Source organism: Aulonocara sp. 'chitande type north' Nkhata Bay, linkage group LG3 (assembly GCF_057382095.1).
Source record: "Aulonocara sp. 'chitande type north' Nkhata Bay isolate Kocher_YH1m ecotype deep benthic linkage group LG3, A_spYH_male_GT1.1, whole genome shotgun sequence".
In the NCBI taxonomy this organism is placed as follows: domain Eukaryota; kingdom Metazoa; phylum Chordata; class Actinopteri; order Cichliformes; family Cichlidae; genus Aulonocara; species Aulonocara sp. 'chitande type north' Nkhata Bay.
Genome location: NC_141346.1, coordinates 39,600,620 through 39,612,811, shown reverse-complemented (window position 1 = coordinate 39,612,811; position 12,192 = coordinate 39,600,620). Strand labels below are relative to the sequence as shown.

The 12,192-nt window shown below is 46.5% G+C and overlaps 1 protein-coding gene across 1 annotated transcript in view; it reads right to left on the bottom strand.

The window, feature by feature from the left end:
- The window catches only part of LOC147335636 (basement membrane-specific heparan sulfate proteoglycan core protein-like), a 62,784-nt gene that overhangs the window by 23,012 nt on the left and 27,580 nt on the right, over positions 1-12,192 (bottom strand). The window contains exons 7-8 of the mRNA XM_086286102.1: positions 11,459-11,725; positions 10,495-10,758 (exon numbers count right to left, since the gene is read on the bottom strand). Of these exons, the coding sequence (XP_086142228.1) occupies positions 10,495-10,758; positions 11,459-11,725 (531 nt within the window). The remainder of the gene's footprint in view (positions 1-10,494; positions 10,759-11,458; positions 11,726-12,192) is intronic.

Here is a 12,192-nt window from a genome sequence, read left to right as displayed (position 1 = left end):
TTAACCTGCCTGCTGACATCTTTGTTTCTTTATTAACTATATTTGACTTTTTTATCTGAGCACCTACCTGAGCACCAAACAAAGAGTCTTAACTGTGTAAATCCTGTCTGTGCACTAAGTAAAAATAATCAGTACAAACAGAAACATGAGTTTAAATATCAAAACATTTAAAATCTCATAGATGTCTTTTGTTTTTCATGTTATCTCATTAAATAAAAACTGAAAAATAAGAAAAGGAAAGTAAGAAATTCAGTTTGGTTTGATCACAGAGAGAAAGGAAAATATTCAGTTCAGTTCTTCTTTTGGGGAGTTTTAATGTACACAGGCATAAATGGTTGTCATGGAGATGAGATTTTAACGGTCTAAATGTTGTTGAATAAAAATGATGTCCTAACATGAGCTTATTGAAAGGACAGAGAGAAACAAACTGACCTGCAGACCAGACAAACTTTGGTTGACTGTGATCAGTGTGATACTCTGGGTCTCCTCTTCCAGCTCTGCACACATATCCTGCTGTGTGTGTCTGTCCATGAATGATGTAGGAGTCCTGTGCAGTCCCACTGCCATCAGGTAGCAGCTCATAACTGGAGGATTTATAGTTGAATGTTTTCAGATCAGGAACAGCTTTATACCAGTAGAAGCTCCATCCTGCAGACGGATGTTCAACCTCACAGTTCAGAGTTACTGAGGCTCCAGGACTCAGCCATGATGGAGACACAGTGAGGACAGGACGGGGTTTATCTGTTCAACAAAGATTTTCTCTCAGTGAACGTGTAGTACAGTCTCTGAACAGTGAGCTCAGTTCATACAAAGAATAATAATCTCAGTCTATATGAACAGAAACACATTTTACAAAGTGTTCAAACAGCTTAAAGAAAATATGACAGCAAGCAGGAGAAACCTGAGTGAGGGGAAGAGATTCAACAGCAGAGCAAGTTATAAACAGATGCATTTTTACTTCCAGTCTTTCACAGTGATGGTGTCCAACTTCAGTCCTGGTGGATAAAATCTGTTTGATGGAGTTTGAATGAGGATTTGGTGAGTCACAGTTGGTTTTCTTTGGTGTCAGTTAGCATGCTATGTTCTTGTGTTCTTTACTAAATCTGCTGTGGAAGCCTCTGATAGCTAAGATGAGACCTAGTAAGGTTGTTTTATATTCTTTTGCTGTGGAAGCTGACATTTCCTGTCAATGTGCACAGATGTCTTTAGGCCACATTAATAAGCACGCTGCCATTACAGGGAGCAGTTTGGATGTGATTTCCAGCTGAACTGTTAGGAATGCTGGAATAAGACCTCAGTGTTTATGTTGCACAACAGGCCAGGTTAATTAGCCGAGTGCAGATCTTGGCGTTGAAACCTGATACTGCTGAACCTTAATGATCCACCTCTAGGAGATCTGAACTTCCACTGAAATCTTCTGTTCCTAATAATAATGTATACTTTATTGATCCCCATGGGGAAACTCCTCTCTGCATTTAACCCATTCACTCAGTGAAGCAGTTAGCAGCCACTGGGCGCCCGGGGAGCAGTGTGTAGGGATGGTACCTTGCTCAGGGGTAGCTCAGGGTAGCCGTTCAGTGGATTAGAACCCCCGACCTTAAGACCTTAACAAAACCCCTGGATTCCTGCTGGATCAACTCATATTCCAGAGAAACTGACTCACACTTCTAAACTGTGACACGACTCCACCATAAACTCTGTTACTGCGACACACAGAGGATTTAATCCAAGAACTGATTCCACACCAGACTGTGACTGTGAAAGGTTTCTCTGTAAATCTGTGGACAGCTGATTTTGTGCTTTCAGTGTTGTAATTCCATTCGTTGTGTTGGTGTTGTACTGGTAACTCACTGTGTTACTGATTATTCCTAAACAGCCACTCTGCAGGTCTAGTGAGTAAACTGAGTCGGCTCATATTGATCAGAGTTTGAAGAGCAGCTGAAAGAAAGCTGGTTAACCCTGAAGGAGCTAACACAGGTTAACTTGTAGTTAACACATATAAGAGTCAAACTAACTTGAACTGGACAGAGAGAGAGACATTTATTTATATTATTGTTTTACTTTTATTTATTTTACTCTGGTTTTTGGATGCATAAATTAATGTAAACTGGAAACTGTTTGTATATTTCCATGCCTTCTGTTTCCCAAAAACAAGTTCAAAGTTCACCCTGATCTGTTATTTTAGGGCAGCTAGGTATAAACTGCTGGTGTGAACAAAGACTCTGGTCCTAGTTATCTGTAAATGTCTATGAAACCCATGGTTATTTTTATTGTAAATGGTATTTTTTTTAAGTTTTACTTTTTGTTAAGTTTAAGTTTTCCTATGTACCTTGAATGCACCGCAGCGCTACGCTGTGCATTATATGTGCTCCATATTGTCTGGAGCAAGGTACATCTCTCTGTATATTGCACTGTGTTTAATGGGTAAAAGAGCTCCATGAAACTTTGTTTTGAGCAGTGATTTTGTTTTGTAGATGCACAAAGCTGTTGTGGAACTTTCAATCCTGTTGAGCTACAGAGTTAATGTATTGTGTGAAGAATATCCTGGTGAGTCTCGAATTATGCAAATTGAATTGAATAAAAGCCAAGAAATGCACCGTATTTGATAGCTTGCTGCAAGACCTCACACCGAGCAGCACATCTACTGCGGGTGTGGTGCCTGTTATCTGACCCGGAGCTAGCAACATCCCCCAAGAACCCGAAGAGGAGAGTCCTGGCCCCTAGCCCTGCCAGGGTAGCAGAAATGATGACGGATGATGATGGCAGCAGCAGCCGTTCTTCTCTGGGTGAGTAGCTTAGCCGTATAGTGACGCATGACAGCCACGAGAAGCCGACGGGTAAAGAGTAGGGGTGCAACGATACACAAAATTCACGGTTCGGTTCGGTTCGATACTTTGGTGTCACGGTTCGATATTTTTTCGATACAAAAACAAATGTTCATGCCTTTTTAATTTGTCATTTATTAAAATTATAAATATATATTTTAACTCAAAAGTACAGTTTTTAAATTTAACCCTAACCCTTGTGCGTGTTTTTTATTTTGACAGCGAATGCGCACCTGCGGACCACTTATGTGCAGCCCTGGTTATTTAGCTCGTCATATTGCAGCCACAGAAATTCTTTTGTCCATGAAACCATAAAGCTGCACTTTCTTTTTGCCTTATAGTCTGATTTGTAATAACTTTTCCGTTTTGCGGTAAGCTTTTCTTTGGCTGTCACTTCTTCACCCTGACCTGTCTTATTTGGCTCAGCAGAACTAAAATATATATCCTGCTCCTTTTACACACACACTCACATAAGCTCAGCGATTCTCTGCGCGATCAACCTCTCACATGTTTAAGCTGCGGGAGATTTCACTTGTCATGTTTGCGTAGTAAGCTAACGATTAATAAGACGATGTCAGAGGAATTGGTGCACAAATTATCATCACTCACCAATCAGTGCTGTCACTCTCTATACACAGTTCGCACGATTGCAAAGTGAAAGCAAAAAAACAAGCGCAAATTCAAACGTGATTTCAATATGTCACATATTGACAGTGGCTCACCGATGCCAATGACATAATTACCCAGCTACATTTCCGAAAGAATGCAAAAGCATTGACATATATTTTTCCTTCCTACAATAGCCCGACGGTGTCATGGAATGCTGTGCGGCAGGCAGGAGTAGGACCCAAAATGCAGGACTCACAGGCACGAGGGAATAAACTCAAAAGGCAGCTTTATTGCGTAACAGAAGATGATAGGCGATACAAAACTAGACTGGGGAAAAACTAACATACGCAGAGACACAGGGAGATCCACACAACATGAGGGACGACGTCACGCTGAACAGAGGGAGACGCAGACAGAAATACACAGAGGGTTAACGAGGGGAGTGGGAACACACGGGGAACACAGGTGACACTGATAACCATAACGAGACAGGGCAGGAGTGAACACAACATGACGCATACTGACGAGAGACTGTCAAAGTAAAACAGGAAGTACAGAGGTTCAGACAAGAGGAGAGAGCACGGGGAGAACACAGACATAACAGGCTGGGGAAAACATGGAATAAAACACGAAAGGGGACAAGGGCTCATGAATACATAGAGGGGCACACGGGGGGGTGAGAGTCACAAAGGGAAAGCACACAGGGAACCACATAATAGGGCAACTCAGGAAACAGAACCTAAACAGGGAACTGAATACAAAAATACAAGAAAACTAAGAACACTGGGCCAACATGGCCCAGGACCATGACAGTACCCCCCCCTCAAGGGCTGGCTCCAGACAGCCCAAACACAGAGAAACAAAACCAAACAGAAAACAACCCAGGGCGGGCGGCGGGGGCCCAGGACGGAGGGCCCGGAACAGAAAACAAAAGAGCACAGCAAACACCGGAGCCCAAGAAAATAACCCAAACACAGAGCGGTTCAGGGGGCCGACCGTGCGCAAGGCAACGGCGGCGACGCGGAAATAGTTCAGGAGGCCGGCCGTGCGCAAGGCAACGGCGGCGACGCGGAAACAGTTCAGGAGGCCGGCCGTGCGCAAGGCAACGGCGGCGGCGAAGGAGACGACGGAGCAGTTCAGGAGGCCGACCGCGCGGAAGGCAGCGGCGGCCCTCCAGTCTCAGGCGTGCTGGCCATGGCCTGGTGGGCGCAGGACCAGACGAGGCAGCTGATGAGGAGGCTGGACCAGACGAGGCAGCTGATGAGGAGGCTGGACCAGACGAGGCAGCTGATGAGGAGGCTGGACCAGACGAGGCAGCTGATGAGGAGGCTGGACCAGACGAGGCAGCTGATGAGGAGGCTGGACCAGACGAGGCAGCTGATGAGGAGGCTGGACCAGACGAGGCAGCTGATGAGGAGGCTGGACCAGACGAGGCAGCTGATGAGGAGGCTGGACCAGACGAAGCAGCTGATGAGGAGGCTGGACCAGACGAAGCAGCTGATGAGGAGGCTGGACCAGACGAAGCAGCTGATGAGGATGCTGGACCAGACGAAGCAGCTGATGAGGAGGCTGCGGCAGACGAAGGCTCTGAAGAGGAGGCTGCGGCAGACGAAGGCTCTGAAGAGGAGGCTGCGGCAGACGAAGGCTCTGAAGAGGAGGCTGCGGCAGACGAAGGCTCTGAAGAGGAGGCTGCGGCAGACGAAGGCTCTGAAGAGGAGGCTGCGGCAGACGAAGGCTCTGAAGAGGAGGCTGCGGCAGACGAAGGCTCTGAAGAGGAGGCTGCGGCAGACGAAGGCTCTGAAGAGGAGGCTGCGGCAGACGAAGGCTCTGAAGAGGAGGCTGCGGCAGACGAAGGCTCTGAAGAGGAGGCTGCGGCAGACGAAGGCTCTGAAGAGGAGGCTGCGGCAGACGAAGGCTCTGAAGAGGCTGAGGCCGGGCCAGGCGAGGTTGCAAAGGCTGAGGCCGGGCCAGGCGAGGTTGCAGAGGCTGAGGCCGGGCCAGGCGAGGTTGCAGAGGCTGAGGCCGGGCCAGGCGAGGTTGCAGAGGCTGAGGCCGGGCCAGGCGAGGTTGCAGAGGCTGAGGCCGGGCCAGGCGTAGCAGAAGCACAGGCGGATGTAGCCGGGCCAGGTGATGACGAGGCGGTCGCAGATGGCGGCTGGACAGGCTCCTCGGGCCCTCCAGCTGATGCGGCGTGAGGCTGAACGGGCCCCTCGGACCCTCCAGCGGAGACAGGAGGCTGAACGGGCCCCTCGGACCCTCCAGCGGAGACAGGAGGCTGAACGGGCCCCTCGGACCCTCCAGCGGAGACAGGAGGCTGAACGGGCCCCTCGGACCCTCCAGCGGAGACAGGAGGCTGAACGGGCCCCTCGGACCCTCCAGCGGAGACAGGAGGCTGAACGGGCCTCTCGGACCCTCCAGCGGAGACAGGGAGGTGCTGGCCGGGCTCACTGGAACCCCCAGCGGACGAGGTAGATGGCGGCGTGGGAGCCGCGGAGTCCTGGATGAGCTCATCCGAGCTTCCAGCAGGAGCTGAAGTAGAGCCAGAGAGGATTGGGACCCCGGGCTCAATGTTAAGCTGGCTAGAAAACCGCACTGCTACGGGGAACTGGGCCAAAGGTTCAGGTGCGAGCTGAGCTGCTGGACACACGGGGACCTGAGCTGCTGGACACACGGGGACCTGAGCTGCTGGACACACGGGGACCTGAGCTGCTAACGGTGGAGAAGTAAATGACTGCACAGGGGACTGAACTGATGTCTGTAGTAACGGTGGTGGTGAGGGTGGAGTTAACGACTTCACAGGGGAATGAACTAGAGGTAGTGACGGTTGTGGTGCTGGTGGTTGAGTGGGTGACTGTGCTAAAGGAGGCTGCACTGGGGACACCGGAGACTGCACTGGGGACACCGGAGACTGCACTGGGGACACCGGAGACTGCACTGGGGACACCGGAGACTGCACTGGGGACACCGGAGACTGCACTGGGGACACCGGAGACTGCACTGGGGACACTGGAGACTGCACTGATGGTTGTAGTGGAGGTGTAACGGGTGAAGGAGTGGCTGAAGTGGCTGTGGGTCGGAGGGCTAGTGGCTCAGCTACAGGGTATGGCAACGGCAGGGCTATGGGTTGAATGACTGGCTGAGTAGCAGCCTGAGTGGCTGGGTGTAGTGACGGTTGTGGTGGAAGAGAAACAGGTGGCAGTGTGGATGATGGAGCTAAGGGCGACTGAGTGGCAGACCGAACTGATGACTGAAGCGATGGTAGAGGTGAAAATGGAGCTTGTGGTGGAGTTAATGGCTGAGCTAACGGGGACACAGGAGACTGAACTGAGGGTGGCTGCGAGGGAGCTAACGGAGCTGTGAAGGACTGCGAGGGAGCTAACGGAGCTGTGAAGGACTGCGAGGGAGCTAACGGAGCTGTGAAGGACTGCGAGGGAGCTAACGGAGCTGTGAAGGACTGCGAGGGAGCTAACGGAGCTGTGAAGGGCTGCGAGGGAGCTAACGGAGCTGTGAAGGGCTGCGAGGGAGCTAACGGAGCTGGGACGGGCTGCGAGGGAGCTGGCTGAGCTGGGACGGGCTGCGAGGGAGCTGGCTGAGCTGGGACGGGCTGCGAGGGAGCTGGCTGAGCTGGGACGGGCTGCGAGGGAGCTGGCTGAGCTGGGATGGGCTGCGAGGGAGCTGGCTGAGCTGGGACGGGCTGCGAGGGAGCTAACTGAGCTGGGACGGGCTGCGAGGGAGCCGACTGAGCTTCTGGTAGCACAACAGGTGAATTAGAAGGCTGAATGTCCGGCTGTGGGGTGGCGCGTCGGCGGCGTGAATGCCGTTTCTTTTTCCCCGCAGATGGCTCCAAAGGGCCGGGAAAAACCACATCCGGCCGGTGAAACTGACGCGGCTGCTCCAGGGTGGCTGTTGTCTGTTGCTGCTGGGCCAAGTCTGATATTTCCCGAGTTCGCGCCGCCTCCCGGGCGTTATTCAAATTGGCCAATAGGTCCAAACATCCACTGACCTGGCGGAGATGAGAATTTCCTTTGAGGATTGCTTCGATAGCATTTATCCCCACAATCTTGGCCCTTGTATTGGAAGTGTGAGTTATCCACTCGACTAGGCGTTGGACACGTATCAGATCGCTCTCCCCGGGTAAGTCTGCTGGGTCCATATCTGTTGACGTCGTACTGTCATGGAATGCTGTGCGGCAGGCAGGAGTAGGACCCAAAATGCAGGACTCACAGGCACGAGGGAATAAACTCAAAAGGCAGCTTTATTGCGTAACAGAAGATGATAGGCGATACAAAACTAGACTGGGGAAAAACTAACATACGCAGAGACACAGGGAGATCCACACAACATGAGGGACGACGTCACGCTGAACAGAGGGAGACGCAGACAGAAATACACAGAGGGTTAACGAGGGGAGTGGGAACACACGGGGAACACAGGTGACACTGATAACCATAACGAGACAGGGCAGGAGTGAACACAACATGACGCATACTGACGAGAGACTGTCAAAGTAAAACAGGAAGTACAGAGGTTCAGACAAGAGGAGAGAGCACGGGGAGAACACAGACATAACAGGCTGGGGAAAACATGGAATAAAACACGAAAGGGGACAAGGGCTCATGAATACATAGAGGGGCACACGGGGGGGTGAGAGTCACAAAGGGAAAGCACACAGGGAACCACATAATAGGGCAACTCAGGAAACAGAACCTAAACAGGGAACTGAATACAAAAATACAAGAAAACTAAGAACACTGGGCCAACATGGCCCAGGACCATGACAGACGGGCAGGGAAGAGATAGATTTTGGTAGCCCGACTGGAAAAATCGCTAGCCCCAGGACGTCGGGCTAGCGATATTGCAAGCCCTGTATCTGATTGAGGAATCACTCATCTTTGGAAAAGAGAGTTTATTACAGAGAAATGTCTCTTTCCAAAATAAAAGCTATACTATACGCTTCTTCTGGGCTATATTCTCAGCAGCATATTAAACATATCAGGTCCCCATAAGGAGAATCCTGTGCTAACGGCTGTCTAAATGACTCGGGTAAAGTTTGTAGCATGCATGCTTGTTGTTTTTGTCTTTGCACTAGGATGATGTCAGCGTAAATGTGCAGTCATATTCGTTGTGTTCCCACTAGTGCTTTCAGGTTCGACAGTGCAGCCTAGGCGGAGTAGTCGAACACAGATTCACTGAGCGCTCAACACAGACAGCATCGTCAGAAGGAAAGTTGATAAAATAAATTACAAATGTTGTATTGTTCGATACATATGCGTACCGAACCGAAAGCACTGTATCGAACGGTTCAATATCAATACGAATATCGTTGCACCCCTAGTAAAGAGATAGTTTTTTTATCGGATTACGTCGTGGAAGAGAAATTGTTCAAGCCATGTTTCCGATGCAACAAAGAGGCGACAGATGGCCTGGATTGCAGCCATTCGAAGACCAAATATAACGTCCAGGAACACTTCAGCTCACATGTTAGTCTGCTCCAAGCATTTCCACAAAGGTAGGTCTTCTGTTGTAATTTATCATAACATAATTGTTGATGTAGTTTACAAATAAGTCTTTTATTGATTTGAATTGAATTCGTTGCACTATGCTGCTTTGTTCACTGTGGCTTTGCGGGCCAATGTTTGTTGTGTTTTGTAGGAAAACCAACCTACAAAATGCTGGAATGCGATCCAGACTGGGCACCCTCTATCAACCTGGTCATACCAAGTTTAAACACCACAGCGAGATTTGATCGGTTAAGAGAGAGAGCGATATCAAAACAGCCACGAAACGTCCCGCATATATGTGCCCAAGGGTTGTATTGAAGCAATCAAGTGATGAATAACTGTTTTCCAGTATGTTGTGTTTTTTTTTTTTTTGCATTGTTGATTTGTTTGTCAGCGAAGCAGCTAATAAAGCATGATGGAATACAATTTTGCATCTTTCTTGTAAGATTCTATAATAGAATGAAACAATAATGCCAGTTATAAATAAAGACAATAAATTGAATGAATTACGAAACACTCATTTTTTTTCTATCAGATCCGAAAATGTTGTGTAATACTACAACCTGAAACGACAAATAGATTGCGTTTGCCTGTACAGGAGATAGAGGAAAATAATTTAACAACAGCTGTGAAATGGAATAGTCCAAATCACCAAAGTAAACTGGACCTGGGCTTGTTGCAGGGATCTGAAGTTAATAAACATCCTGTGAGTGTATGCACTAAAACTTAGGACCATATAATAATAAAATGTGCGTGATGAAAGTTGGGCAGCACGCTAACGTCCTTACTCCACTCTGTATGCTCGTATGGGTCTGACCCTTTTACTCCTTTGATTTTTTTTCCTTGTCCTTTTTTTTTTTGCCTTTTCGTCAAGTCTGTCTTTGTACGGACCTGCCGTGTTGTCCGTCGTTTTGTACATAACTGTTTTTGGGGCAAATAAAATGCAAGTAGGGATTAAAACCGCAGAATTAATGATTACCGGTGCTGGAAATACTAGTGCTTGATGCAGTGTTTTGATTTTGTTGCCACGGGTACCCACAAAGCAATGCGTGAAAGTCACGTGGTCTGTCAATCTCTATAAAATGAGGCCATATTGTTGTCTGCAGTTCAGAGTTCATTAAGTGAAAAAGATGCAGTGTGTGTTTCTGATGAGAGCAGACTCTTTAACAAAAACCTCTAAGATTAATTTAAAAGAGGTAACATGTTAAAAACAACTGAAGTAACTGCATCATATGTTGGTGAAACAAGTAAAAAATAAAAATAAGACAAATGCAGAAGAGAAAATATTGGATGTTACTGTTGTTCTTAGTGGATGTGTTGGAGCAGCTGAAACAGGTTCAGCATTTGTTCTGCACTTCATGTATTAGAGCTGCACAGCAGAGACGTTACTCTGATATGTTTTGTTCTCTTCACTGTGAATAAAAAGCTGCTTTTTACAGTTTTTTGTTATCAGAATAAAAGAAAAATATTTTACTTAACAGCACAAAAGAAACAGCTACAAAGCTGCAAAACAAGTGATTTCACTTATTTTGATGGCAGATGATGTGGATGAAACTTACTTAATACAGTCAGTCTGATGATGTCACTCCACTCTGTTAACAAATAGTCCCTTCTGCCCCGGCAGCTGTATCCTTCACCATCAGATTCAGTAACTGTGATTGTGTATTCACTGGATGTTTCAGGTATGTTTTTCTGGCCTCGTCTCCATTCATACGTCCACTGAGCTCCTTCACCTCCCTGAATGTCACAGCTGACAGTGACTGTCTCACCGCTGTATATCTGAGTCCAGGGTGGCTGCAGGGTCACAGTGGGCTTACTGGGAACTGTTCACATAAGAATGATCCAGTTAGAAGAAGAGAAACATAAAAACATGGCTTTTTATAACATAAGAGGAGAGTGACTGCAAAACAGCTGATTCACAGACAAACAGTTTAAACTTTAAAACAAAGTCACATCATAACAATTTCAAACTGTAAAACAACATTCCACTAATGCATCTGTTCTACACTGGAGGTTCTTCTAGCTGTCGTATCATTAAAGATATTATGACACTCATGAACACCTTTATTTTTCATTAATTAAAATAACTGAATGCCATTAACAACAATTACAGGAAAGAATCTAAGTGGAACCTGTAATGTAGCAGAACAGTCTCTAATAAAATGAGGTTATATTGTAGCCAAACCTGAAATGTCGAGGAATTAATGTAAAAATGCTAAAAACAAAGGAAGTAACTGATCTGCAGTGATAAACTCCACATGTGCAGCCATGAGGTCAAGATGGGACAGACTGGGATTATTACATTTGGACTGAATTCTTCTATCAAACTAACAAAATATTTTCCAGATGTTTCACTGAGTGATTATTAAATATCTTTATAATGACACTAAAAGATATTTTAAACTGCTTTTTATCCGAAACAACAAAATAAACCTACAGTGCTGTTGAAAGATAAAGTGTTTGGTTGAGTTGATGAAACATTGTTCAGTATAAATTAAAATGTGTGAAATATGTCCAACTTACTTATTACTGTCAATGGCGTGCTATTACTCCACTCTGTCCAGGAAGAGCTTCTTGTGGACCGGCAGCTGTATCCTCCACCATCAGACTCAGTAACTCTGCTGATTCTGAATTCACTGGATGTATGTTGTAAGTTTACTTGGCCTCGTCTCCATTCATACGTCCACTGAGCTCCTTCACCTCCCTGAATCTCACATCTGACAGTGACTGTATCACCGCTGTATATCTGAGTCCAGAACGGCTGCAGGGTCACAGTGGGCTTAGGAGGAGCTGTTCAAATAAAAAATATAACATCATCAGACTTATAGAAATATGAAATGATCATTAAAGCTGTCTTGGTTTTATTGCTCTTGTTCGTGGTAATCAAATTTTTTTTCATCGCAGTGTCAATTTGACTGAAAATCAACATTAAAAACTTTAATAAAAACAAACATATTAAACCTGGTAATTTGCTGATATTTAGAATCTACCAGCAAAGTGACTGAAAACAACCAGGTGTGCACAAAACTAAACTGTGAGACTGAACATCAACACATAAACACACAATATCATGTAAACAACTTCAGTTTCTCAGATTTTACATTGCATAAACAATTTTTATAGTCAAATATTGACCGAAACTAGACTGGAAAAAAATTACATTCTTATTTTGCCCCAAATTCATTATGTTTAATTTGGCAAATTAAAGATAAATAAAGTAAAAGAAACTGCTGCTATGAGTAAACATACCAGCAGTT